At 40.1% G+C, this 27,429-nt stretch overlaps 2 protein-coding genes across 5 annotated transcripts in view; both read right to left on the minus strand.

The window, feature by feature from the left end:
- Positions 1 to 337: 337 nt before the first annotated feature.
- Positions 338 to 13,858, minus strand: CENPU (centromere protein U). Of its 3 annotated transcripts, none has more exons than XM_055794421.1 (12): positions 13,770 to 13,858; positions 13,266 to 13,411; positions 11,524 to 11,641; positions 10,005 to 10,110; positions 9,038 to 9,128; positions 7,870 to 7,945; positions 6,695 to 6,812; positions 6,196 to 6,274; positions 4,589 to 4,636; positions 3,195 to 3,256; positions 1,786 to 1,942; positions 338 to 671 (listed from the first exon to the last, which is right to left on the minus strand). In XM_055794421.1, the coding sequence occupies exons 2-12, from the start codon at positions 13,314 to 13,316 to the stop codon at positions 534 to 536; spliced, it is 1,044 nt and encodes a 347-aa protein (XP_055650396.1). In that variant the 5' UTR covers positions 13,317 to 13,411; positions 13,770 to 13,858; the 3' UTR covers positions 338 to 533. The 3 variants fall into 3 exon arrangements, with proteins under 3 accessions (XP_055650396.1, XP_055650397.1, XP_055650395.1); XM_055794422.1 differs by lacking the exon at positions 13,770 to 13,858 and adding an exon at positions 13,586 to 13,732 and having other exon boundaries at positions 7,870 to 7,942; XM_055794420.1 differs by lacking the exon at positions 13,770 to 13,858 and adding an exon at positions 13,586 to 13,732.
- Positions 13,859 to 15,678: 1,820 nt separating this feature from the next.
- The window catches only part of ACSL1 (acyl-CoA synthetase long chain family member 1), a 42,625-nt gene continuing 30,874 nt past the window's right edge, over positions 15,679 to 27,429 (minus strand). For both annotated transcript variants that reach the window (XM_055795743.1, XM_005230834.4), the window contains exons 12-21: positions 26,626 to 26,760; positions 24,864 to 24,998; positions 24,002 to 24,097; positions 22,898 to 22,970; positions 22,097 to 22,185; positions 18,776 to 18,892; positions 18,269 to 18,412; positions 17,668 to 17,769; positions 17,516 to 17,587; positions 15,679 to 17,315 (exon numbers count right to left, since the gene is read on the minus strand). In XM_055795743.1, the coding sequence (XP_055651718.1) occupies positions 17,175 to 17,315; positions 17,516 to 17,587; positions 17,668 to 17,769; positions 18,269 to 18,412; positions 18,776 to 18,892; positions 22,097 to 22,185; positions 22,898 to 22,970; positions 24,002 to 24,097; positions 24,864 to 24,998; positions 26,626 to 26,760 (1,104 nt within the window). In that variant the 3' untranslated portion in view covers positions 15,679 to 17,174. The remainder of the gene's footprint in view (positions 17,316 to 17,515; positions 17,588 to 17,667; positions 17,770 to 18,268; positions 18,413 to 18,775; positions 18,893 to 22,096; positions 22,186 to 22,897; positions 22,971 to 24,001; positions 24,098 to 24,863; positions 24,999 to 26,625; positions 26,761 to 27,429) is intronic.

The following is a 27,429-nucleotide window of genomic DNA, read 5'->3' on the forward strand; positions in this document are numbered from 1 at the left end:
CCGGATGGCACAAGGAGCTCATGGAAGATTACATGGGGGCTGAAGAGTACTGGACTGAAAATTCATCATGAGTGCTGCTCTGACCTTAGCACTTTTAACACGTTGTGTGGTTTCTGTTTTCTTAGTAGTATGTCCAAGTTTTACTGACAAGCGAAGTAAAATAGATTTCTTCACTTCCAGAAATGGGAGGAAACTGGTCAAATAGAAATTTAATAAAAAATTTGTCTATCAAACCGAAGTCTGTGTCCTTTTTTAAAAGTACATATTGCATTACTTTAATAGCTCAAGCTTAAAATCCGGCATTGCTCATAGAGCACAGAAAATTTACTGCTTTAACTAGAACTGCAATTTTATTAATTTCACTAAGTTCTCCCACAAACTATTTGACAATAGAAAGATACAATCTCTGATTAAGTCAGTGACTTCTTTTAAACATTGAAGCAAAATAGAGCAACGATGATTAAACAAGCTTTAAGCACTGACATTTCTAATACTTGTTCCTAATGAACATCAAGAAGTCTATTAAAAAACACTTAATGTTTCTCTGATAACTTCCCTCTTTGTACAGCCAGAGCCTCTTCCAGTTTCCTATTAATATTCTGAAAGTGTCCTTCTGCTCCTAGAATTCTCCGCGACTCCACCAGAAGAGCAGGGAGGCTGGAAAGTCCATACTGTTGTTAAGGAAATAAAATGACAGGCAACATTTTTAACTCTTGGAAAAATCACCGAAATATCTGCATTTCTTTTTTTCTCTGTCTGAAGTGGTGCAACATGATTTTCAAAAATGAAGAACAAGCCAACACTAGAGTCTTCTGAAATGGCAGCGTTTCCCTTACACAGGGCAGGCGTGCAGCGTTGTCTGCAGGGAACACCACACCAGGTCAGGAGCCACAGTCAGGGGGGAAGGAGTTCTAACGCTACAGGAGAAGTTACACTGGTGCTGAAATACAATTTGTTCTCACAAATTGGAGAGGAACTGAAATGAACTGTTGCTGCAAAGTGAGCTGCTGCTGTCTAACTTGGTAACTACAACCACAGGCCTGCAATGGCTTTAGGTCTGGCAAAGGTGAGATCCAGCTAGTGCTTCCTGGAAGAAACTTCTGCAGGAACAGAAGGCAACTGCTCATACGCACGGCAGGGGCTGTCCAAAGCTTTTGGGGGCGCTCACCCCTCACAACCACCCATGAGGACCCCCTGATGAGGATGTGTCCTCTCGAGAGCGTAAAACCCAACGATGAAAGCTTGGGTGGGACCACCACCACCAAGACTCAGGGTGGAGGACCAACAGGATGCTGCTGGATCCATGGGTGGTGATCTCTTGTTATCTCTCTCCCCGCCCTCACTCTCTCTTCTTCTCTCCCTCTCTTCATTGAATAGTGACCGGATTAAGTAAAAACCTGTGGCATGGGACTTGCTTATCCAGTTAAAGTCATCCCCATTGAGCTACCATATCTAACACCATGCCTTGTATTTTGTATTAATAAATCATTAAACTGGTTGCTGTTGTTTCACCTTAATTCAGTGCAAGGGTATCACAGACACGGGTCATTGGTCCCAAGGGGAGGGAGGTCGTCCCAGACGACTCCTTTTGAGTCGTGACAGTGAGATACTACAGTACAGTTACAACAACGATTCTCAAGTTGCTTCCACAAAGACAATTAACAAAGTATTGCTTTTTAATGTAAGTTAAACATTAATAGAAATGCCCATCTGTCCAGGAAAAAATAAAGGACTGGGGGACTGATCCCTAACAGTTCGGAAACACATGGAAAAATATGTACTTACTATCTCTTTTTCTTTTGGGTTTTCTTCTCTATACTCCAAATAGTCTTGTTGTAGCTCCTTTAAACCAGTAACAAATTCAGTTGCTTGTCTCAAGGCAGATGTCCTTTCCTGCATCTCAGCATACTCTCTTTTTAGTTGTATCAGTTGTGGTTCAGCTCTGAAAAAGATCAAGGCTTTGCCAACTATATCTGGGTATTTATTCATGAGTAACATTTCCTCCGAAGAAGACTTAAGGGAAAGGTTGGTCAGAAATACAAACCACAGATTACCATAACACACTGTTTAACTGGAACAACTAGCATGTTATTTAAACAGGACCATGGGTCCAAAGCCCTACAAAAAAAACCCCTACATTTTTTTCCGCATCTCATCTTTTGAGTCTGACAATATAGCCAATCTCTCAAGCACTTCAGTTTTTCCAAGTAAAGTTTCTGAAGTACCTGGTGCTCTGTTTCTGTACACACCTGCTCGCAGGCTGCAGTGTTCAGTGCTTACGCTGAAGCATATTCAGGAACTGCAAACTATGTACACCCCGCCTAAATGAACCGGAGGGCTCAACCCATTAACATCGCACTCCAAAACCTGAACACCAACAGCCACTTTCATTTAACAGCGTTGCAGCAAAAAAAGCTTTCTTAAGATGAGCAAAGGATTAAAACCAACAAATAAAAAATGTGAAGAAAGCTTTCAACCTGTGAGGGGGTTCAAACCCATATCGAGAGATGCCTTTAACTAGTTGAGTGAAGTTTGTCCATAGTGCTGCAAAAAAACCCCAAGACTCTCATGGCTGTAGAGAAAGGGCTTTTAGTCTGCCTTTGTGGATCCAAGCCCGTGGCTCCCTACGGGGTTAACTTACAGCACGCACGTTATACGCAGCTTCGGTGTAAAGCTTGTCACTAGTAACCAGCTGGGTTTGGGGAAGTCTCACGGTTCTTCTAAAGAACATAATTTTTGTGCTGTGTATCTAAATTGGAGAATGTGAATTGTCTGGCCCCATGAGATGGAAGCAAACCGTGTACTCTGAGGCATCCCGGCCAGACTGCAGAGATGAAATACATTCTCCCACCTCAAAACCAAAAAAGCCCCCTGTATTATCTTTGTAAATTTGTGATTCCTTGTCTTTTCAATTCCCATTGTAACATTGGCATTCTTCTCATGAACATATGGTCTGAAAGACCATTCCAGTAGCTAGTTAGCTAAGAGAACTTGCGAGAATTACTATCTAGGCAACTGAAATACGGAAAGGAGAGGCTATCCTGAGCTTTTGTAAAAACAGAAAGGAATACAGAACAGTAGAGTTTCATCAAATGAAATTAAAGAACAAAAAAAGGTTACTTTCACTTCTGAGTTACAAAACGCCAGACTCCACGAGTTCTTCAGGCTATTATTGTGCATCATTAGAAACATACCTAATGAGCTCTTCTCTGAGTTGCAACAGTTGCTGGCTTTTCTTACTGATGTCTTTTACTACCTGAAACAAAGAGTGAGGCAAGTCTTTGAAATGGTTTCGGTAACTTCAAAGGCAAACAACTCAAATTTCATTGGCTTTTTTTCTTTGAGGTTTTATCACACCCTGATGCTGGGTGTGGGAGATTCCATGATACCAGACCTTATATACTGCCATATTTTACGTTTGTATTTTATACTTTAAAGCTCTTTACAATGTCAAACTCTCACCTCCCCATCCAAAATGTCTCTTAAGGAACACCAGATTTACAAGCATACAAAAGGAATTTATGACATTTTGAATTCAAACATGACCAACTCCAGCAGGTTTTTGATGGTTTCTGTTTTAAAAATGCAGTCTAATACAAATATATGTTCAGTATGATTGCCATAACTAAGAAACTAAGCATAATTAAGCTTTAATATGTCCAATTAAAAAAAAACCCAAAATTAATCATAAATTTAAATTTAGCAATCACAAATCTCATTTTAAACAAATGCATGAGGCAGAAAAAGGCTGAGTGGCTGTAAATGCTAGATGTGTATTAAACTTTTAATTTTTACATGCAGAGTAGCTTATCATACCACCTCCAATTAAGACGACTTTAGCACATTAACTGCTACCTCCCAGGCTAAGCTTTCTGTTGACTTTACTTGTTAAAAGCTATTTTGTCATCAAAGTTTGTGGGAGATGTTAATCTGGGCAGAAAACCTCTGTCAGACAGTGCCCAACCTGCTCTTCTATATCTCTGCTGTAGTGCATTCACCTCTCTCCCGATGAAACCACTGCAATGTTTTCTGCTCTTACACTAGTTCCTCCTCCTGTCGACATTCCCCTGTTGCATTTTCAGTCAATTACTACACGCTCTGAACGAACAGAGGAACTGCCTACCTCTGAACAGAAATTTTGCATATACATTTATGTCCCTTAGACTTCTCTCCTTTAAACTAAACAAATCAATTCTGTCCTCACAGGTCACTATCTTCGCTGCTCTCCTAGACTCCATATTAATCTATGCTTGAAGGTTAGCTCTCTCCAGATGCCTCACCAGTGTTCATTTAAAAAAAACAACCAAACCAAAAATTCACATGCACAGATACCTACACATTCGAATGCACATTCCTTCTTTTTACACCAGAGCGGCAGTATACAGCCGATGGGAGTTTGCGATCCACTGTGTTTACTGAGATCTTTTCCAAAAAATCTCTGGTAGTTCCCTATCCTCTATTTGTGCAGTTGATTCTGTGGTACAGTGCACACTTTTCTGTGAATTATTTTATTTCTTCTAGTCAATTTCTTGAAATTTCACTGCCAACCTCTATATGCGGTACAATCTAGTGATATATATGTATTTACCTTAGCATTTTTTTTCTTTATATCCTTTAATTGCTGGGCTTCTACTATCTAGAGGAAAAAAAAATATAGATTATGGATCTTGATTTCACCACTACCCTCCTAAAAACATGGGTGCAAGAATTACTTTGGAATAACATAAAAAGCTATTTAAAAACACCAACACTGATTCAAAGGAAGGCTACAGGTGTACCAGTTGTCTATCAATTCTTTCCTCCCTCCTCACCCTCCCAGAGGAAGACTGTTGCACAAAATTAGTCATCTTGCATGAGTTAGTGCAAGTAATACTCCTTGTACCGAGCAGCGTGATACTAGCCAGCTTAATTTTTCTTTAACTTTATATAAAAATTATAAATCTAGTCGTTTTAAAACTTACTCACTCTAGTGAATCACTAGGACTATGTTTTACTTTTAGTACTTGTCCGTTGTACTTATCACAACTCCTACAACGTTCTGAGTTTATTTTACATGCTGTAATTAGTAAGAAAAAAATCTTAAGTCTTCCAAGCTAATAAGCTTTTTACAGTTAGGTTCAAACTGTTCATTAAAAAAGGATGATTTTCACTGAACTACGTTAAAGGCCTTAGCCAGGTGCCTCTGCACGAGTCACTGAGACACAGTATAAAGACTAAATCATCAACCTCCTCAAATTCTAGTCTGTGAGCTTTTTAGTCCCGTGTTTGTCATAAGTGTTTGCTCATTCAAATTACGCAGCTCTCCAGGTTTACTACATAATGCTCTAGGTAAGGGTCCTAGTTTCAGCCGGGATAGTTAATTTTCTACTTAGCAGCTGGTACAGTGCTGTGTTTTGGATTTAGAATGAGAATGTTGATAACACACTGATGTTTTCATTGTTGCTAAGCAGTGCTTAGTCCAAAATCAAGGACTTTCCAAGTTTCCCATACTCTGTCAAAGAAGACGTACACAAGAAGCCAGAAAAGAGCACAGCCAGGACAGCTGACCCAAACTAGCCAAAGGGATATTCTGTACCATAGAAAGTATATAAACTGGGGTAAGCTGGCTGGGAGCTGCCAATTCCTGCTGGGGGCCTGGCTGGGCATCGGTCAGCGGGTGGTGAGCAACTGCATTGTGCATCACTTGGGGTTTTTTTCCCCTTGGGTTTTATTCCTCCCTCTCCTCTTCATTATTATTACTTTATTTCAATTACTAAACTGTTCTTTTCCCAACTATAATTTTTACCTTTTTTCCAATTCTCCTCCCCATCCCAAGGCAGGGGCAGGGAGAAGTGAGTGAGCAGTTGTGTGGTACTTAGCTGCTGTCAGGTGTTAAACCACAACAATATAACAAACACTTCAGAATTATTAGATGCTTCCCTATTCTCAAAGCTGACAATTTTGCAACATACTTGCATGACAGCAGTGTTGTGTCTAAAGGCAATTCTCATGAAAGCCAGCACAGAGGCAGCAAATCATAACCTGCACACAACAAACTGTTCTCGTGATATTTATCCTGACAAGAGATTAGCAAATTCGAAGTATCATAAAATAATTGTGGAAAGAACAATAAAAAACCAGAGCATTTTGATTACAATGTAATATACAGCTCTATAACCACTATCACAAAACTGATTTTATTTATGCTGTACTCACAAGATCGGCGATCTGGCCCTTGAAAGCAGAACAGAAGCCATTGATAGCTTTTTTGCAAATGTTAGATTCTATGCTTGGTCTGGAGAAGTCAGAGGGAGAAAACACAACCCATTTGATTTAGTAAAGGAGAAGTCTCATCCAAAAACATTCCTTTGAGTAACGAATAAAACCCAATGTTAAGCAGCTAGTAACAGAAGCAACTGCAGATCTTTCATGTACTTGTAATAGCTTAATTTCTACATTAAAAAACATCAGCTGAGATGTCATGTTCTTATGTCTGGAAAAATATCAAATCCCTGGAGGCAACTTATGTGGCGGATCCTGGAGGATCACACATGAAAAAATATTTGGATCACACAAACCTAATAATAATCATTAAAATAACATCAGAATGTAACCATGCAATACTGCTGTTCCCTAAAGGGCAGCCCATTAGCAAAGACATCGGTAATTTGTTTTAAAAACTGAGTATTCAGCCATAGGAAATCAGAATATTTACTTGTAATTTGCTGTTATCTTCTCAAATTCAGCCAGAACAACATCCAGTTCTGTAATATCTCTAGAAGATCTCTTCAGCTCTTTGGGACACCAAAGCTGTACAGAACATGGGCCATCCTCTGAAACAACAGAATGAAGACAAGCATTGCACAAGTCAGGTACATATTCTAAAATAATAGAAAAGTTATTGTGCCCACCATTAAAATAACCACCAAAAAGTCATGAACATTTTAATATGAAACTTGAGAAGAGGGATATATGAATTATTTCATCTGGTTTTGGCGGAGCAACTGACAGATTTATCTGGGAACACTTTAGAATTTGGATGACCAATCATATAAAACTTACTACTTATTCTTCATCATTTCAAGCAAGTCCAGGAGCACTTACGTAAACTAACTGATAACTACAGAGTGTAGTGTAGATATAGCCATGCCGTAAAACTGTCAGCCTGAGTTTGGGCAACCTGCATTACTCAAAGAATCATGAATTGTTATACCTGTAAACATTTTGTATTAACACTATATATGCTTCAAAAAAAAACTATATACAAATAGGTTTCTTAAAACTTTGCAATAGCATTATTAACTAATTCCACAAAAAGTGAAACCCTGGTTCTTCACAGACTCCCAAATGTAAATCTAGCACTTGAAAGTGACAGGGTACCATTCAAAGGAAGCAAGATGACACCTGAGAAACAGTTTCTATGTACAAGAAATTCCACTGTCTTGAAGCTCCCTGTCTCAAAGATCTTTAAGCTAACAGCTGTGCCTATGCTGTAAGCCAGAGGCGCTCCGAGTTCTGCCCCACAGCTGGTGCTCCAGGCTTCCAGACCCAGGCATGTACTGAAACGTCTTACAGCTCCATGCCCATGGATCCAAGCTTTCCTCCACAAGGAGCCAGGCTGTGTGCGAGGGATAGCGCACGGTTGTGCTTTACCTCCTCAAGGGAGCAATAGGCAAGTCCAGGGATGCAAACCACAGGGATCAGAGCTGTGTGGCACACAAGCCCCTCAATTTAACAATTGCTAATGAGTGTCTATACCAAAACAAACTAAAATCACCCATTTCTAGAAGCGGTATGTTGCTACATACTGGAAACGAAACCCACGAAGTTAGGAAAAAGCATTCATCTGAAATGAGGAAAAGCTAAATGGGAGTTTGAAAAGTACTTTACCAGAAAGATCGGATGTGCTGTCCTCTGAAGGTTGTCGCTTTTTTTTCGCCTGGAGTCGAGTAGTGTTCAGAGCCTTCTGTGATACAAAAAGCAGATTAACTTCAAAAAAAAACACCCTAGGTTTACTAATTTAAAATCCTGAGAGATGGCAATTAGGCAGAATGCAGGAAAGCATTTCCTGACTGAAACATCAGTAATATTTACTTAGGCCTATTTTGTCAGAATCACAGCACAGCGATCATGCTGCTGAGGGACAGCAGCTGCCTGACTACAACGACCAACTGATACGTCAGCCACTGGCCGTGTAGCCAGAGCAGAACATTTTAAGGAGCCCACGGGCCCTCGGTCCAGCATAGTCATCGCCCAGGATTCACATCTCTGATCAACAGCACCCGCTCGCCTTCCTCTTCACTCACATTCTGTCCCAATTCTTTCCCTACTTTGTAACACCAGCAGCACTTTCCACACGACTGCTGCATACACGCAGTTTACTAATGAAAGACTAACACTCTACTGAATTTTATGACACGATTTTCAACAATTCCAGCACGTTTCAATACGTAAAAAACTTCTATGCATCTACTGCATAGCTTCTTTTATCACAGGTCTGCTTTCTCAAGTCTGCAGACAGTTAACTTCCTCTGTATGCCTGGAAGCTAAGTGGGCCAAAAGCATTTTATACGAGGTGTGGTCTAAGTGTGGAAAACCACTCATTCAAAACCGAGTGGGTTTTGTTTAATTCTAATATACATTCAAAAGTAATTTTATCAATAAAAAATTGAGTTCTCTCCTAAATACGTTTTACTTCAATACTGAACAAGTACAAAGGATTTATATTTCATTTAGTATGCCATTATTTAAGAACATATATTCCAGATACGAATAAGACATTTGAAAGAAAAAAAGAACACATTCCCAAATGAGTAAGAGAATGGGCCAGGACCTAGGAACATTTGGCTATTATATTCCCTATTGACATGATGACTGTAGCTTTAAGCATTTCACTTGGCCATCTCACAGGAATACTTTGAGGATTAATTATTTCAGATACAATTAAGTACTAAGTAACAAAGGAAAGGTCTTCCTCTCCCCTGCCTCTAAGGTGGGCATGGCATTAAGCAAGCTAAAACTAAATTGACTGATAATACTCATGCAACTTTTTCTGTACCACATTATCCTTGGGGGGTTCATCTTCAGGATCAGATGAGCTGAATTTCTGAACATCACTATCAGATGGTTTTGAGTGATGCGTTTTTTTCCTAGGAAAATAAAAATATCCACATGTAAACCCACTACACACTAAGAAAGACTGATCTTCAGTCCTACACACAACAAAATCTCGTGTTTTGGGGAACATTTTGTACTGCTATGTAACTTAGTTTGTGTTTCCTAAATAGATTGCATAAAAAAAATGCAAATAGCACGTAAAGGGAACAGAATCTTTATCCCTCAACAGCAACCCTTATGACAATTTAGAAATCTATTACTAACTGACCACTGGGATAGCCATGTTGTTTTGAGCAGAAACTTTGAAACAAAGACAAAATTATTATTACTGAGGATACTTTAGCAGGAATGGAGAAGGCTTTCTTGGTGAGGGGCAGGGCTGGAAATCAAAAAACATAAAAAAATACATACTATCACACAAGCACTGTTGCTGTCTTGCTATTTCATTCAAATAAGAACTATTTCAGATTTAAACCAAATTTGATTTAACAAATGGGAAATATACAAAAATTTCCATTAACAGATTTAAAAAATATTTTTCTTTGTTACATATAATTTAACTGGCTTCTACGTATTTTTCAATTTTTCATCTTTTAACTTTAGACACCAGCATTTAGAGAACTAATCAATACCTCACAGAGGTATTTTTAAATCCTTCTGTATTAGAAAAATTCAGTAAGTACTTAAGTCAATGTATTGCTTACAGAAGGCAGAGTCTTAATTTCTTCTTTTTTTTCTCCTGCATTCCGCAACCTTACTTACTTTTTTGTTTCTCATCTGGGAAATTTTGAGTTAAAGCATCTGTTTAATAAGCGTCTAGGGAAAACTGACAAACAGAAGATTCTTCCTATTTAATCTAAAAATCTAACGATTAAATTAAATGCCGGCAATTATTTTTTTCACCAGACCTTCTTTCTGGTTTTTTCCTTTGCTGTGATGAAACATGACCAAGTGACTTGTTTTGTGAACACTCTTCTCCATAAGCATCCACAGCAGTACTGTGCAAAGGGTGATCTATAAAGAACAGGAAATAAGCTGGATGAAAACTGTTCCCATCTGTTCAGGCAAAGAGCACGGACATGCAAGCGCTGTCTGCCATTAAGCAGTTAGTTAAAATATTTGTGGTTTGCTCACTGATGCAAAGGAAGTCTTGTTAAAAGTATTATTTGAGCATTAGGAAAAATATATATAGTGAAAAGCTTCATAGTTTCTGTACTCATCCACCTGCTATTTCTTTACAAACTGAAACCAAAGGTGCAGGAAAGCTCAGCACATACATATGGCATATAGCAAGCAAAACATTCTATTTGAAGTTTATTTGAAGTCTCTCTTTGCTATAGCATACACTAATCTTCTACACATTTAAACAACTACTTTCTAAACTATACCCTTTTTTTTTTATATATATGGATTTTTGGCTGCTTTATTGGATGCTATGAGGCAGCAGTTACAGCTGCTACAGCATGTTTGTAAGTGCAGAATTCCTGAAGGTAGCTACCAAAATAGATAAGGACTCTGAGAACTCTAAGGTTTTAGTATGCCTTCCATAGTACAGGTTTCTTTTTTCAAGCACACTGACACAAAAATTCAGTGTTAGCTTACATCAGTGTTAGCTGGCATCATTTTTATAGCTTTAATACATACCACAGAAGTGAGGAAGAGCTTTTCGTTTTCCAGTCTTTTCCTTATGACAACCCTTTTTGCTATATTGTTCTTTATACCTCATTTTCAATGCTGTTTCTAGCAGTTGCATGTGTATTTCCATCATTTTCTTAGAGTAGTAACTATTACAGCTGGGAAACCGATCAACCTTTTTTCTACAGTTTCTAATTATATGTTTTTTCAAACATTTTTCTCACCAGTATTGGCATATTTAAGAACAGAGGACTTCACACAGGGGCACCTATTCTGTCTAAGTTGATTCTCTTCCAGTATACTGAGGCCTCATTACACAAGTCCCATACAGAGCGTGAAAGTGGCTTTAATGTTTCACCAAAAATAGTATGTGTTTATGTTACTTTTTAGAGTAACATTCGAAAGTGGCAGAATAAATCGTGAATATCTTAGGTTTGCTGCCATGAATACTCTTACAACAGCAAAAATCTCACTGCGTAATTCGTGTAACAACAGAGAATAACTTAAGACTCAAACTTCCATATTTAAATGTAAAACCCTACACAATTGCAATGTTATATTGTGTGAATAGTCAGTACCTTTCCATGGACTTTTACGTTACAGTATTATTCTTGTTACTGCCTAAATGACAGAAAATAACATCGCTCTTAAAAAAACCCCTGCTGTCTCTCCTGCCCGTATCTTTCTCTGGCAAAGAAACAACACTTTTCCCTAGGTAAGCATTGAAATTTTTTGCCCATGTGGTTTGCTCATGAAAATCACACATTAAGTGACATTCAAGTTGATACTAACCAAATGAATCGTTAAGGTCCTCAAGTTGATTGTCTTCTGCTACCTTCAGTATCCTTGAGACATCTGGTTCCTCAAGTGGAAGTACTTTCCGCGGAGGGTGGGACTTAGCTTTGTGTTCCTGGATGGGTATGAAATTAACAGCTAGTTCATCCAGCTTTTCGAGTGTAAAACAGATTAAATATGACAATGACTTTCAAGAACATTGGACTAGAAATACATTTAACCAGGACCATATCAACTACTCAGCTATGATATAAAGTATTTGAAGCATATGGTTTTTTCCTCAGGCTAGGTTTTTTTTTCCCCTAAGAGAACTGATGGTATAAAACTGATATATTCTGCTGTTTGATACTAGACTTAGTGCAAGCTTTATCTTATTTTATAAAACTAAGTGTATACGGCAAAAAATATTGTAACAGCCTAATACCTGTTTTCTATGATCTGTGGGCTTTTTCTTTTCAGGCATTAAAATACTTCTTCTTTCATCTTTGTCCTACATAATTTTCCAACCTTTTTCAATTTATTTATGTTCACTTTAAAAAATGCAAAAGCTATAGTGTAACTTCTTACAAAAAGCGGAATTTATAAATCAAGGATTACACAGACACTTCCACAAAGCAGAAGGGTAGAAGAGAATGGTGTTACTTTATAGAATCACCGAATCGTTTAGGTTGGAAAAAGACCTTTGAGATCATCAAGTCTAAGTGTCTGCCAAGCCCACCACTAAACCATGTCCCTAAGCACTGCATTTACACAAATGGTGATTCCCACCTCCCTGAGCAGCCTGTTCCAATGCTTAACCCTTTAAAGCGAAGGAATTTTTCCCAATATCCAATCTAAACCTCCCCTACAAAATATTTATAAATGTGTCATTCACGCCATTAAGCATGGGAGTGAATTTCCCCACCAATTTGCATGTATGCATGGAAACAGAATTATGTCCCAGAAAACACTGACCTCCTGAGCTTTTAATTTTACCAGCACTTACAGTGCCTCCCAAGTTTTGTTACGGTACCAAATATAGACACATCAACAATTTCCTCTATAAGTTGTTGACAGAATGGTAGAATGGTTTAGGTTGGAAGGGATCTTCAAGATCATCTAGTTCCAACCCCCCTGCCATTTGTAGCCCTTTTACACCCTAAGTACATTCTGTTAGCTAATGCTAGTGGTTCCTTTTACTGTTACAAAGCTAGATCACGAAGACAAATATGTGCTGTGTCCAGCTGTTCCTGTTCAGGGAGTAGTTTAACGGTTTAGGTTGGAAGGGACCTTCAAGATCATCTAGTTCCAACCCCCTGCCATGCGCAGGGGCACCTCCCACCAGACCAGGTTGCTCCCAGCCCCATCCAGACTGGTTTGGAACACTGCCAGGGATGGGGCACCCACAGCTGCTCTGGGCAGCCTGGGCCAGTGTCTCGGCACCCTCACGGTGAAGGATTTCTTCCCAATATCTAATCTAGATCTACCCTCTTTCAGTTTAAAGCAGTTACCCCTTGGCCCATCCCTAGGTGCCCTTGTGCCCTGTCCTCTTTCGAATTTTACAAGACCATTTTCAAACTTTTGCCTGGTGATGTAGTAACTCCTAAAAGAAAAAAAATAAAAGGTAAGAACCCCCCAGACTCCCCCAGAGGTGCACCAGCAGGGAGTGCGCAGCGCAGCTTCCCGCACCCCTGCCAAACAGCCCCGCACCAGGGCCCCGGCACCACTGCTATAATCCTGCTCAGCCCAGCAAAACTCACCTTGGATTTATGGCTAGAATGATTTATCTTCCTTTTCTTCTTTGTGGACATTTCACTGTCCGGTATATGCTGCTGAATATATAACCGAGGATGAAATTACTGAAAAAATTGTCCCCAACATGAACCTGCTCTCTCCGGCTCAGCACCTGGGGCAGAACGGGAAATCTTTGTTAATTCCACACACGACGCGTAACCCGCTTCAAAAGGGGCGAAGCTCGCTCTGTCAGACGAGCCCGCCGCCCGCCACAGCACGCCTAAGTTCGTAACGAGACATTAACATTAAAAACACAAAGCAAGACGGCGCGGAACGCCACCGACACCTTCACTCCGCTTCCCGGCCGCCGCTCCCCTCAGGCGGGAGGCCCCGGCCCGGCAGCAGCGGCCGCGGCCCAGCGCCAGGAGCCCCGCGGCCCGGAAGGCGGGAAGGCGGGCGGCGGCCCCCCGCTCTCCCCGGGGTCCCCGCGGCCACCGGCGCCCCTGGGCCCGCCCCCCGCAGGGACTCACCCGCCGGCAGCGCCTTCCCGCCGCGATTCAAACCGAAGGGCAGGCGCGGGGAGGCGGCGCGGCGCCGGAAGGGGAAGCGGGGCGCGAGGGGGCCGGGCCCGGCGGCGCGGAAGGGCGGCAGGAGGCGGGCGCGCTGGCGGCGGGAAGGCGGCCCGGCTGGGGACGCCTGTGCCCGCGGATCGCTCCACAGCGGACCACCAAGTTACGGTCCCGCGGCATCGCCGGGCGCTTCCCCCCCCCCACCTGGGAAGAGACCGTTTCCCCGTCCCACATACCAAGATATTTTTTTTTAAGTGCCCGAGCGCACCCACGATGCTCAGCACGTTCTGGATCCACTCTTCCAGAATTCACCTAGCCCTCGCCCCGACTTTTTTCTACCAACTAATCTGACTACACTGAGAAAAACCAATACAAATAATAACCCATCCACACGACCCCCCCCCCCCCCCGAAAAAAAAAAAAAAGGAAAAAAAAACCCGAAAAAAACCCCACAAAAATCTCCCCCAAGCCACCACCCCCGTTTTCTCCTCTCCGACCCCCATGCCCTGGGCTGGTGCTGTACGTGGGTGGCACCATGCGAGTAGGCCAAGGTTCCACTTCCTATCTAGAACAAGTGCATTTAGGTGATTTCTATAAAGATTACCTGAAATCTAAGGTAAAAAAAAACCTTGCAGCAGTTCAGAAAATTAATCAAGACATACAAAAAAACATGTGTGGCAAAAAAAGTAGGATTCAGACTGGAAACTTGTCATTCCAGCTCTGACATTTAAGTTACTCTGCAATTAAATTGTTAACAGGAGATTCAGCAATTTGTCAGAAGTCTTACTAGTTGGAGGGATGCTTTTCAGGCCATATTTCTTCATCCATAGGTAAGGAAGAGCGTTCTTTCAAGTATCACCTGCTGCTGCCCACCCACCCCCAACCCCCTTTGTCCAACCAAATAAACTAAGCCACTGTGAAACAGCACTTTTAGGATTAACAGTGGTGAGTTCTCTTTATAGTTCTAATCTGCTGGTTATAGCACCCAGCCCCATTTAGCAGTCCATGAACTGAAGGGGTAACAAGCAGTGGTACAGACTACATACCGCACAGCTTTGTTTCTGTGGGATAAAAATGGCTTTTCAAGAAAGCTTTCTTTGATAGGATGTGTTAAGAACAAAACCCTTAGATCCAGCTGCCAACCATCTCTGTTAGGAGAGGTGTGGTGACACTTCACACTCTTTCCAAGCAGCATACACACATACTCAGTGCCATACTCAAACAAGCGACAAAAGCGTAGTTTAGATTTTCTGCAGTAGGAAAGAAATGTATAAAGGAGATACTACTCAAAAGCAGAAGGTCTACCACAGCTAGAAACATAGGCGTGCTTATTATTTCAGAACGTTAATACCGAGCTCTAGACAGTGTCTTGCTGGTGATGCTTCATCGAGCCTGTTCTGATAAATCTGCCCATGAAATCTTCCATTCCACGCCCCTGATTAAAGCCAGATGTACAGTATAAAGGGGGAAGGGGAGGAATGATGACAACCCCTACCACACAGAAGGAGCGTAAGATTTAAGAAATCCTCAGATTTCACTTAAAAGTTATTTATGATGGTAAAAACACCACCCGTCAGAAACCATACTTCAGACAAAAAAAGAAAGATCTGTTTGTTCATTTAAGAATACTGATGGAGCAAGTTACATACAACAGCATCCCTTTCTTACAGATACTAGCCAAAACCTTACACATAAATACCAGACCAAAGCAGAAAGTTACCTTCCACAAGTAAAGCGTCAACAACCAGCATTTATCCTTCATTTAGAGTGTTTGTGTCAGTGGAGTTTTACAGCTTGTCACAGTTACCAAGTAACACCTGGGCTTATTAGTCAGCAGCACCTTTCCTTGATAAACAAACACTTCACTGAGTTGAAATGCAGAAATATTTATTTTGGTTTCCTTCATTGGTTTTGAAAATTGTTTTGGTTTTATAAAACATAGAAATAGCCAACACTAAGCAAACATTTGAATTCCAATGTAACAAACTACTGCTCTAACAGTTGACTCAGATTTGTGTACCTTAACTGCACACAAGTATGAAATTATGCTACAGAGTAGTGCATTACAATCACACACAAATCTTAGTGCAAACCTTGTTGTGCTTGTATTTTACATATATCCATGTTTTCAAAAAAACAGCAATGAATGCTAATGCAAAACCAACTCTGTTAAGGATAGCAAAAGACTTATGCTGTAATAAGGCTGATCTCTCAAACAAAAGGTAATAGTTATTTTGTAATTTATCTGGGAATTAGGTTCTTATCCCTGAACAAATACCTATCCTGTGCCAACACACACTTCTGTTGGCATATATAAATACTTCCAATTGCTGCAAAGCATCAGGCAAAAACATTCTACCTGACCTATTTTGCTATTCAGTGAAGAATACTCAGTGGCTCATATATAAAGCACAGAAAACTGAGAGGTTATGTCAGAAGCTCTTCTGCTTATAGAGGACCTGGCACATTTTAAAATATGCATTTTAAATACATGTTCGTTACAGGGAAACAGGTGGCTAGTACAGGTGCAATGTTTACCTGACCATTAGCATAGCCCAGCCTCCTGAATGGTTTTGTTTTTAGGTCTCCAGTGTTGTTGCCAGAGTTAGGATTCTCTTCATTTTCCGGGCTGGCACCACTCCGGCATTGTGTCAACATAGCAAAGCCTAGGCTTGCTGAATTAACTGCATCCCCACTTTCAGTGAAGAACCAGCATATACAGACTTACTGAGGAACTTGTGTTCATTGGTCTCCTTTGTACGGAGTTCTGACTTCTACCTTATAAAAGTACATCTCAGAACTGGCTGCAGATACAGAAGGGAGAAAAGAAACTCAGATGCCTTGCCCCAGTTAATAGTAGGATTAATGCAAGATATGATACCAGCTATACAACTGTAAAGGTGTTGTTTTGGTGGTGGGGTGGTTGGGGTTTTTTGAACCAATTAAGTAACCCTTCTGAGGATGCAAGATACTTAAGAGACATTTTCAAACCTGCCAAATCCTTTGTGGAATTGACAACTGAAAAAAATACACTGCAGACAGCAAACATGCTGGCAATAAGAAAACCTTAGCTCCTTGGTGAAAGAGTCCCATTTTTGGCCAAGGACGTCTTAAATAACTTACATATAGTTACCATTTATAGTTAAGGCTCTTTTTGGAAATTGTAGGTCACCATAAAAACAGTATGCAACACAACTCAACAGTAAGGCAGTGTTCCATTTCTTCAATGCTTCTATGGCAAGTACCCATTTTTGTACAAGTTAATGATTGCACAGTTTCCTTCCCTATGTTTGCTGTAGTCAAATTACAGATTTGAAGGCCAAAGTAGACATCAGACGTGTGCCACTTTCCTCATTCCATTTTCAGTTACATTTTGGCATTAGCATAGAGTTCATCTATCTGTGACTGAAAATATTTTCGCAGTTCTGGTCTCTTCGCCTTCAGCGTTGGTGTCAGCAGGCCGTTTTCAATAGAAAACATTTCAGTGTGCATGACAATGTCTTTGACCTGGAAAGTAAACAGTTACTAGCCAAGCCACATTCCTTGAAACAGACAAGGCTATTAAAAAAACCACCCAGACAACATAACAAAGCCCACCACTTTAAAAATTTTCCAGATGCAAATTAAAAGCAGTTTCTGGAGAGTCAGATTATATTGGTGTTAACAAGTTTAAAGACTTAGGTGTTCAGTTCTCTCAAGCATCTTACCTGTTCAAATGACTTCAAACCAGATTCTTTCCCAATCCTCACCATGTCTTCCAGAATGTGTTTTTTGACATCCTGTGAACACAGGAACACACTGTATATAGCTTGAAAAAGCTGATGCAGAACCGCTAACGGTTCAGCTAGATATTACTCACCTTGTTCTTGCATAACTCTTCATATGAGCCTTCAAATCCTCTTTTCTTGGCCCAGTTGCGCAAAGTCTCAGGATCAGGTACCACAATAGCTACTAGGAAGGCCTAAAAAGGAATTTTTGTCAAGCTCTTTTCTTTTAAAGTCACTTTTAGTTCCTACGCTTTTCTTACTAGTCAGTGTTAGGTTCTGGACAGCATTTCTGATCCTGCTGTGAAGTCACCACCTTTCTGCTACTTGAACACAGGAGAGCAGCTTGCACTTAAAAAAGAATTATTCTTGTCGAGACCCACATTGTAATTTACACTTGCAACCTGGACATCTTGGGTTTGTGGTTGTTTTTTTTTTTATTACTTTCCCTGTACACTGTTAGCAACTTACACAGCCATTAATACTCAATTAAATTAATCCAGCTCCACTATCCCATCTGAAACTAAATCCAGAAACATGCTATATAACTGCTGGAGTCAAAAGTACATTTAGAACCAAAACGTATAATGTTAATTATTTTTTTTTTTTCAAGATTTCAGTCCCAAAGTTTTGGGTAGGGGGAGGGAGGAAAGGAAGACTTTTCTGCATTTTTTAAATTACCTGAAGAATGCTTACCTGCAAGCTTTCTCCATGGACAAACACCTGAGCAAGTGCTTCACATCTCAGATACACATTTTCTATTTTCTCTGGTGCTATGTACTCTCCCTGAGCTAATTTAAATATGTGTTTTTTCCGGTCAATGATCTTCAATGTACCATTCTGTTGACAGAAATAACTTCCACTCAGAAGAGGCACTTCAACTGAAAAACCAATCTACGCAGCTTAAGCATGCCACACTAGTAACAGTTGCAACAGTGCTACAGCCAGAGTACTGTCAAGACTAACCTTGTAAGAAACCAGGCTCCCCACCCACCTAACAAACTAGGGAAAGCTTCAGGACTGACACGAATACTTTTTTAACCCCAGACACAAAGATTTATCTACAGCAGTAGTTTTCCTCCTCCTAAAATTACTTGTGTTTCACTTAATTCATTGTGTTCAATACCAAATATTTTCTATTTTATTTGTTAAATTACTGCTAATAACTACAGAAGTACATTTCAGCTATATAAGTTCACTTACCGGTAGCCATTTCCCAATATCTCCTGTATGAAGCCAGCCATCTTTGTCCAGAGCTTCTGCTGTTTTTTCGGGATCTTTCAAATAGCCACGAAATACATTCGGCCCTTTTACACACACCTGAAAACAGCCGTTTGTTAGTGTATGCTGCTATGAAGGGAAGTTCACAAACACTGTTTGCAATGAATTGTTTCTCCAATGGTTCTCAACAACACCCACTAAAAAGACAAGATGAAGTTTCTGCATTAGTACAGAAATCTTTACTCATGGTTTTTGGAGACCTAACATTTTTGATTGGTATACGCTATAATAAGAAGCAATTGGAAGCATCTGTTCTCTCCTAGCCTAGCAGCAGTGTTCCTACCTACTATAAGAATAATCTGAATTTATCAGAGGAAATTTATTTTTATTTATGTGAAGAAATTCTGCTGGATCCAGAGATATTACCTCTCAGCCTGGCAATGTATTTGTTTCAGTTCTGGTAAGCAGCAAGGGCATTGTGCTAAAACTAGTGATGAAAAAGCTGTATATCAAGCAAGGTATATGTTTGTCCAAATGTGACCAAGACTTCTCAATAAAGAAAACCTGCAATTTCTTTAAATTGAAGGTTGTCTGGATTTGTATACTCAGTAGAAAATGAAGAACAGCTTCTCTGGATATACCCTGGATGTGTGAGCATTATTAGGATCAGAAATGTGCTTATAAGGTATGAGAAAAGCTTCAACAAGATTAAAGGTTTATAGGTGAAAAGGTTGCCAGAGAATCAGGACAGACCCTCACAAGCTAAATTAAAACAATCTGTCAGTCAGAGAATACTAAAGTACAGCAACTAGTCAGGAGCATGGAACAAAGCCTGAAATATTCAGAGATGATCCCAAATTTAAGTAATTTCTTCCCAATGTAACACCCAAGGTTGTGTAAGTTTACTTTGGTGGAGAAGGACACACACAGGATAGGACTGTTGTTACTTGAGGATCAGCAGGAGTATAAAATACCTCCTTAGAAATGAGGACAGAGAGATAGGCAAGATAAACAGTATGGAGGCAAAACTTCAAGATGCTCAACTGCTCACAACTGTTGGGGAATCAGGAGTCCAAAACCCCTGAAAGCTCTACACAAGAGTCCTCAGAAGCAACAAAAGGATTCAAACCGCCACATCCACTTGGGAGTGGCTTGGCACACGAGGATGACAAGCGACAGTAAGAAGGGTCTGGTCTGGGCAATACTATCAGGACTTTAGAACAGACCTGGAAGAATAGGATAGAAAATCCAGTTTTAAGTTAAGGCCAAATGGATAATAAATCAATAGGGGCTGATAAAATACAAGGCCAACTATTAATGGACAAGGAATAATAAAATGGGCAAGGAACTGGCTAAAGCATCTTCAGGCACTAGGATCAATTCTCAGACTACAAGAAGTTACTGAAGTATAGTTCAGAGACCAATTCTTGAAAAACTCAACCCACGTATTTCCAGTGCTTACCTCAGCATAAAATATGGCATGCTGGTGAATGAGAGTACAATGGACAGGAGATGTCAACAGGAAGGAGATCAGAATGTTAGTGAGGGTTCTGACGACCTTATAGAGACCATACCAAACTCATCACCAAGGTCATAGGTTTTTAAGACCCAAGTCATTTCTGCTACAAAACAGAGCCTGTGAGGAAGGATAGGAGTAGAGGAGAACTCTACGCATCCCGGTCAAGTCAAAAGCTGACTGATCAAACATGTCATTTTGCATGGCTCCCACAACCCCAGGTGACAGCTTTTCCCGGCGGAGACAGCAAACCATTTATCTGTATCCTGCTACCTGGCACTAAGACCTCATCTGCATATAAGCATTTATAATTCCATTCACAAATTTATCCTTCTTGAACATAGGTAGCTGACAAAAGTGAAAAGCAAGGCTGACAGAATGGAGAAGACAGAAAGCTTACTTGGAAAAGAGGACTAGGAGTGTTTAATCCAGCTGAAGAGCAGATAGGCAATAAATAAGGAGGAAGATTTATTTTAGGCAAAGGATAATGAGAACCAACTCTATAGCTATGGGCTTTAGTTTTGCGAAACAAGTTACAACACTTATTTGTTGAATTCAGAACAGGTCACACCGAGGAAGTTAGGACTGAAAGATCAAGATGGTACCCGATATATTAAGGGGCTACCACATTTATTTATTCAAGTCCAAAGTAACTCCTAACACAGCAAACATTCACAGTAAGTGCAAGCAAAACTTTCTCAGAAGGTGTTTTTTTAAAAAAAAAAATAATCCACTACTTAACTGTTTCTTATTATGAGAATTCATACTCAGTTCCTCTAGCACATCAAGCTTTAAAAACTTAAAGTAAAGCAAAAATTCCTGATGAAGACTAAACATGGGGTCATATGGAAAACAGTAAAGAATTTTGACAGTGCTTTCCACTTGAAAATGTTTTCCCACCATTACACCCAACTAAATCCTGAAGTATTTCTGAGAATTAAAGCCCAATGATTTGTCTCTAGTCTCACACAAGTTACAACTGAAACAAAGATTGTGTATTGTTTGCAGTCACAAATTAGTCATCCACTTAAGCTACTTTTTATTTATCCATTTCTCACTCCAACTGCCCCCAAGGCCTCTCAAAAGCATATGAAAGATACCACAGTTAATTTTCTTTCAGGGCTTGGGGAAAATAAATTACTACATGGACATCTGTTTGAAGTACGTACACAAAGTTTTATATCTCTTACTTGGAAAAAATTTGAAAGACAGCATATAGTTTTACACACAAAGCTGAATCCTCAAAGTGCAATTTGTAAAATATACATGTTCAATTTGTACAGTACAGGTTGCAGGAAGATGTTCAGAAGAACACATAGGCAGTTGTCACAAATTATTAGCAGCCCTCATTGCATTTTATGTCCATTTCTCTTAACAGTGTTCCAGCCACATTAAATCACCTCATTTCACACATCACAAGCTGGGTAACAAACTATATGCATCAGCTGTTCTCTAGCACTTGGCAACAGCAGGGGGAAAGCCCTCCGCTAGTGTTTTACTGAAGGATAGCTAGCTTCTCAACTATGTCACAGCTGCAGGGTAGCATATTTGGTCATACAACCATCAATACACAGTAATCTGTTACCCCACATGCTTTCTCTCTTTTGATACACTAGTTTGTTTTGCTTCTGTGAATCGTTAGCCAACACTGCATGCAGGCAAGGCAGGGGTCTTTGATTTTAGGTAGCAGTTTTAGTAAACTAAGACAGTTAGTTGTTATTTCAGGAACAAAAAACATTTTCCAAGATTTCATAAGAGGCTCATATTGACCTTTTGAAATTACTGACCTCACCCTCTCCTTTGGCAGCCAAGTAATTCATTTCTTGTACATCAACAAGCTTGATGATACTGCATGGCATGGGTGCTCCAACATGACCTATCAAATAGAGTACACTTCAATAGCCCGAACGGCTTTTTAGTCAGGTTCTTAAAACAATAAGCTGGTTACATGCTAAAGTAAAAAAAGATGGAAAACCAATTTCTGGTAATACACTACACCGACAACAGTACAGTAATAGATTAAAATTTGCTGGGACTGAAACATTAAATTCTCAGATATCCCTAGAATTTTACAAGCTGACCCATGCACTCAAGCTTGTTTTTTCTTATAATCATGACCTATGCGTACATTTAAGTAGCAAATGTCCTACTATGGGTTTAATTAATAATAATTATTAATATTATATTATTTAAATATGGTATTGTTTCAGTTACAAAGCTAGAGAGGTAACTACTGACAGAAATGCAGACTGTTCGTTCTAACACCAAAAAATGCCGTTTACATTTCTAACACAGTGCTTACATACAGCAGATTCCTATTGTGCAAAAGTTACGAGGGCTGATACTATGACCTCCGCTTTCCTAAATCCACTTCAGCTTGGACAAAGCCTATTAAAAGTTTGGATTACTTAATATTTCCAACTATTTAGGGGTAGAAACTTCAGGAAATCCCTTCAAAACTTTTTTACTTCACATGAAGAAAAACAGAATCTTATGCTTCATGATAGGTGTACTGAAGACTAAATGTGACGAGTGACCTGTATAGTGTCCCGAAACTTAACAGACAGGCAGACCACTAAACACCATACCTGCTGTCCAGTCACCAGGCAGTGACAGTGAGCATCCAGCTGTGCATTCAGTCTGTCCATAACCTTCATAGAACTAGGACATGAAACCAAAGAATTATTTAAGATTCTTATTTTTCAACACAGGATTTCTTCACTAAAATGAAATTAATATTTTGCTTCTTTTACTAGTAGATTAAATTAGAGTTTAGCAAAATCCCCAGCATCTTCTGAAAAGAATATCACTGTGTTAAGAGTTTTATCACAATACACAATATTTTAAGTGCTAATATTCCACCTTCAGTTCCAATATTTACTCTGTTTCACATGCTACGTGACACCTGTCTAGATCAAAACAGAAAGCAGAGGGCGCAAGAAGAAGAAACCAAGAACAGCAGCACTAGCAATGACTTCATCCACATCATTTAAGGGCAGGTTTTCCAAGACAGCCAGGAATGGAATCCCTACACGCTATTACAGCTCTGTGATTATTATACACAAGACAGGCTTCCCTTTTCTGTGTAGAACTCATTGCTACACCAGCACACTACTGAAGCACTTCAAGAAGTCACGAAAGCCTCACATTTTAGAGTTTTTTTGTGTTATCTCTGCTTGGGTTTTTTTTGACACATTTATTCTATCCTGTGCCACTGTTATTCAGATTTTACCTAAAAACACCATACTCTGAAGATAAATGCAACATGTGCAATCTGGTCCTCAGTCTTGTCTTCAAAGCAAGAACACTACAATATCATCACGTTGATTAGATTCTCTACAGTAGTTATGAATAATTCTGTAAGCAAGGCAAGCCCAGAAACTTAAAATCCAAGAACAGTAATTACTGCTTACAGCAGCCCCCTCCAAAACCTTTACCTTAAGCCAGTTCAGCTGGTTACTTCAGTTATAATAAAGACTTTGGGATGAGCACAGAAATCTCAAGGGACAGAGATAAACTCTGGAAAGGAGTATGCACTTTTATAGTCTTCAAGAAGAACGCCAGATAGAGTTTTTTATATATATATATATATATATATATATATATACATACACAGACTACTAGAAATGCTCTAACAAAGCTGGAACCAGGTATTAAAATCTTTGTTTTAAGATTAAAGCCAGGAAACTCACCTGACAGCCAAGAGCTGTTCTCAGGAAGGTCAGTACACTTGCAGATACAGGTGCTGCTCCTGTAACCATCAGCCTTACTTTTCCTCCCAAACTTGCCTACAACAGACACAAGATACTGTGGACACGAAAACCATTTCAGAGAGATTTCCAGAGTCTTTTTTCCATCCTACCCTCAGCCACTATTCACCTACAGTACCACCCACTAGTGCTGAAAGATTAAAGTTTAGCCTCCTATTTGCAAGCTGTCTTTCTTGCAGAGTTTTTAATCTCATTAATGGCTGGAAGAAACAGTATCTCAAACATACAGTATCTACATAGACTATACTGTGGTGTCGCTGCAACGCAGACTGTGCCAAAAGTCTAAAGAGCTTAAGTCACGGACTTAGAGCAATGACTTTATTTTTAACTGCCTTATATCAGCTTCTCATACATCCCGAATGCTATAAAAAGCAGACACATGGGCATGTTGTACAATCAAGGTTAAAGCCACAGCAAGTGAGTGCCAGATATAATAGCAGGCGTAACTTACTAGTGACCAACAGTGAGGAGACAGTAGGGACTAAAGGTGGCACTGTGCCACACTTAGCATTCCTCCTTCAGAAGGACAGCGTTTGCTTTTGCTTTCAAAGTGGCCCAAGAGAGAAGCGCCAGACTGTTTGAGAGTAACTTCCCTAATACAGTTAGCTGGTACTATTAGCACAAAGGGAACTGAAAAAATGAAGTTGGAAATAAAAAGATCGCTTTGATTTTTATTCTGAGTAGCCAGGTAGTCTTTAAACAGTGATGAAAGCCATACCAGATTATAACCATTCATATGGAATTCAGCAACTGCAAACTTAGACTCAGAGACTTCCAAGCATACCTGTATTTTGCGGAAGATTACTTTATCCCAGAAACTGTTATTTCTAACTATACCACTTCTGAGTTCTGCTTCTTTCCTTTTGGAAGCAAAATCCAGCATCCACCTCTTTAATGAAGTATCTGCCTGTCCAAAAATCTATTAAGAAAGATAATTTGTGGTTAGAACTCTCACAGACTGCCATTCCTTTTTTCTTACAGCAGCATGCATAGAGATTTTCAACAGTGAAAAGAAAGTAAATTAAACAATCTTTATTGGTAAGCACCTGAATTCCAGTAAAAAATACTTGTGAATTTTGATTTTGGCCTCCACCTCTGTTCCAGAGATGTTCGCCAAAATTGGCGCCTCTTCTCAAGCTGCATGATGCTGTTCCAGTGCATAGTTTCTTCATCAAAATGAATGAATGAAAAATGAATGTTATACTTTTCTATTCCAGTATGATCAAAATTCAAATTGAGTATAATCCTCAGCATATTCTGAAAAGCATACCATCACAATACGTAAAGTAACACCGGGTTTTCTGAGGAGATGCAGGTCTCTTCAGAAATGCCAAATGAAGATCTGTCTTGCAGATATAAACTTGCTTTTTGGATGACTTTCCAAAGGCTCCTGCTGGTTGTTCTCAGGAAGCCACAGTAGCAGTCTCAACAGCAGACCACAGATGAGTATACTCACTTGGAAAGAGAAAGACTCAGCAGCTCTTCATCATTGTGGCCCCCCTGCCACCCCAATTTCCCACTTCTTAACTTCACACGCTAGGTCACTGCAAGGCTGAGTGAGGTTGAAACACTGTCATAGAAGTATGAAAGCCTCAGGGTACCAGAGTTAAGAAGCAAGAGGGCATCACGATAGGAGAAGAGAGTCCCAAGCTTTGGCTCTGCTTCTCAAATTCCAGTACAGAACGAGTGAGCAGAATGAGGGGCTATGTTTTAAGCACTACAGGCTGGTCTCAGTGTTTCCTCCCCTCCAAATGGATCCAAGTTGCACCATTTGTTCCTGGGGCCAAACAGAATCTTGTATTACTTGCCATTCCTCTAGTCTCCTGATTAGCACTGTTCTGGCTAAGACAGCCTAGGCAGCTCTGCCATTTCTTTAGCAGTTACAGGACGTCTTTGTTACATCCTTCAATTCCTCCAGCTATATACTAAGAAGAGTCAGTCATCCATATGCAAAAAGGATGATTTAAAATCTCAAGTCCAAGAAAGAGAATCTACTTCTTGAATTTCCATCTCGGATGACCCTGAGCAGGCAAGCAGTACATACAGAAGAGACTAGGGCTGCTGACACACCCTCTCCCCAGCACTCCTGACTGGCTGGTTTATAATTCTGCCTGCTAGAACATGCTGGCTGCTGTGTAGGAAACTTGTATGCGTCCATGCAAACGTAGGCCAACACCTGACCTTGGTTTGCAAATTCCACTCCATGAGTCAGATGCTAAAAGCATGGCATGCAGATGCTAAGCCTCATGTTCTCGTTGTAGACTGGACCTAAATAACTTGCTCAGAGCAGAACAGTAAGCCATTAATCAAGCTAGAGAACCAAGTCCCCCAGTCAGTCAGGCTTTTCAACACTAGTATTTGCTGCCTGAAAGTATTTTAATACAAGCAATACTATTTCCTGCACTTTCAGCTATCTTTTAGCAAGAGATACATAAGTTTTTGCATGCCATTTTAACATCCCAGAGCACAACAGTTACTCCTAACCTGACAGCACAAACTTCACAAAGTATCTTCAAACTCTGCACAGGTCATGCCTGTAGACTTACCTTGTCAAACATTCTGTTCAACAATCTGGGTACTACAGGAAATACAGTTGGCTGCAGTGTTTTTAGGTCATCCATAAGTAGTCTGATATCCCCTTGAAAGAATCCTATCCGAGCTCCATGGCACAGAACCACACACTGTTAGGAAAAAGGTAAACACTCTGAAAACACAGGATGTATAATGTGTTCGAGCTGTGTATGTACAACAACCCTACGCAGATTAGACTGTGCAGGATCCACCTTAAATCCTCTCAAGCTTCTAGACTAGTTCTGCAGCATTCTCAGACTACAGAATGGGACTAGAAAGACCAAGTAGCAAGACATGCCTAGTGTACACAGGCCAAGGACTGTATAGCACAAAAGCCGCTATCCAAAAAGGGCAGCTGGCCAAATAAGACAATTCTCAGAGGCAGCAAAAGAGTGAAAAGCAGAACCTCTCTATTTTAAATATTTAACAAGCTTATTTAAAAATACGAGACCTTTGTTTGTTCCCTGCTATTTACTAAGAAATTCTGCATTTAAAGTCAATACATCCTATTTACTGGTCCAACAGGGATTTCTGCCTCATGCTACTTTATTTCCATTCTCTTGCACCCTGGTTTTCCTTCCCATTTCATAGGACTGATGGGAACAGAAGATTTGTTGCTAGGTGATCAAGATGCTTTTTAGAAGACTCCAGCAGAGCCACTGCTTACTTCTGCATCACTTCAGACCTACTCCAAGGAAGGCAGACTTAATCCGGTTGTGTTCTATATTCTCTGTTAAGAGTCTAGAAGCTCCACCCACAACACCCATATACCCCCTTTT

Source organism: Falco peregrinus, chromosome 2 (assembly GCF_023634155.1).
Source record: "Falco peregrinus isolate bFalPer1 chromosome 2, bFalPer1.pri, whole genome shotgun sequence".
Taxonomy (NCBI): domain Eukaryota; kingdom Metazoa; phylum Chordata; class Aves; order Falconiformes; family Falconidae; genus Falco; species Falco peregrinus.

Coding starts and splice junctions, on each gene's coding strand:
- CENPU (XM_055794421.1), bottom strand. CDS start 13,316: ATGTCCACAAAGAAGAAAAGGAAGATAAATCATTCTAGCCATAAATCC. Junction 7,946..9,037: donor AACCCCCCAAGGATAATGTG/GTACAGAAAAAG, acceptor TTTGTATCACAG/AAGGCTCTGAACACTACTCG. Junction 4,637..6,195: donor AGGGCCAGATCGCCGATCTT/GTGAGTACAGCA, acceptor TTTTTCCTCTAG/ATAGTAGAAGCCCAGCAATT.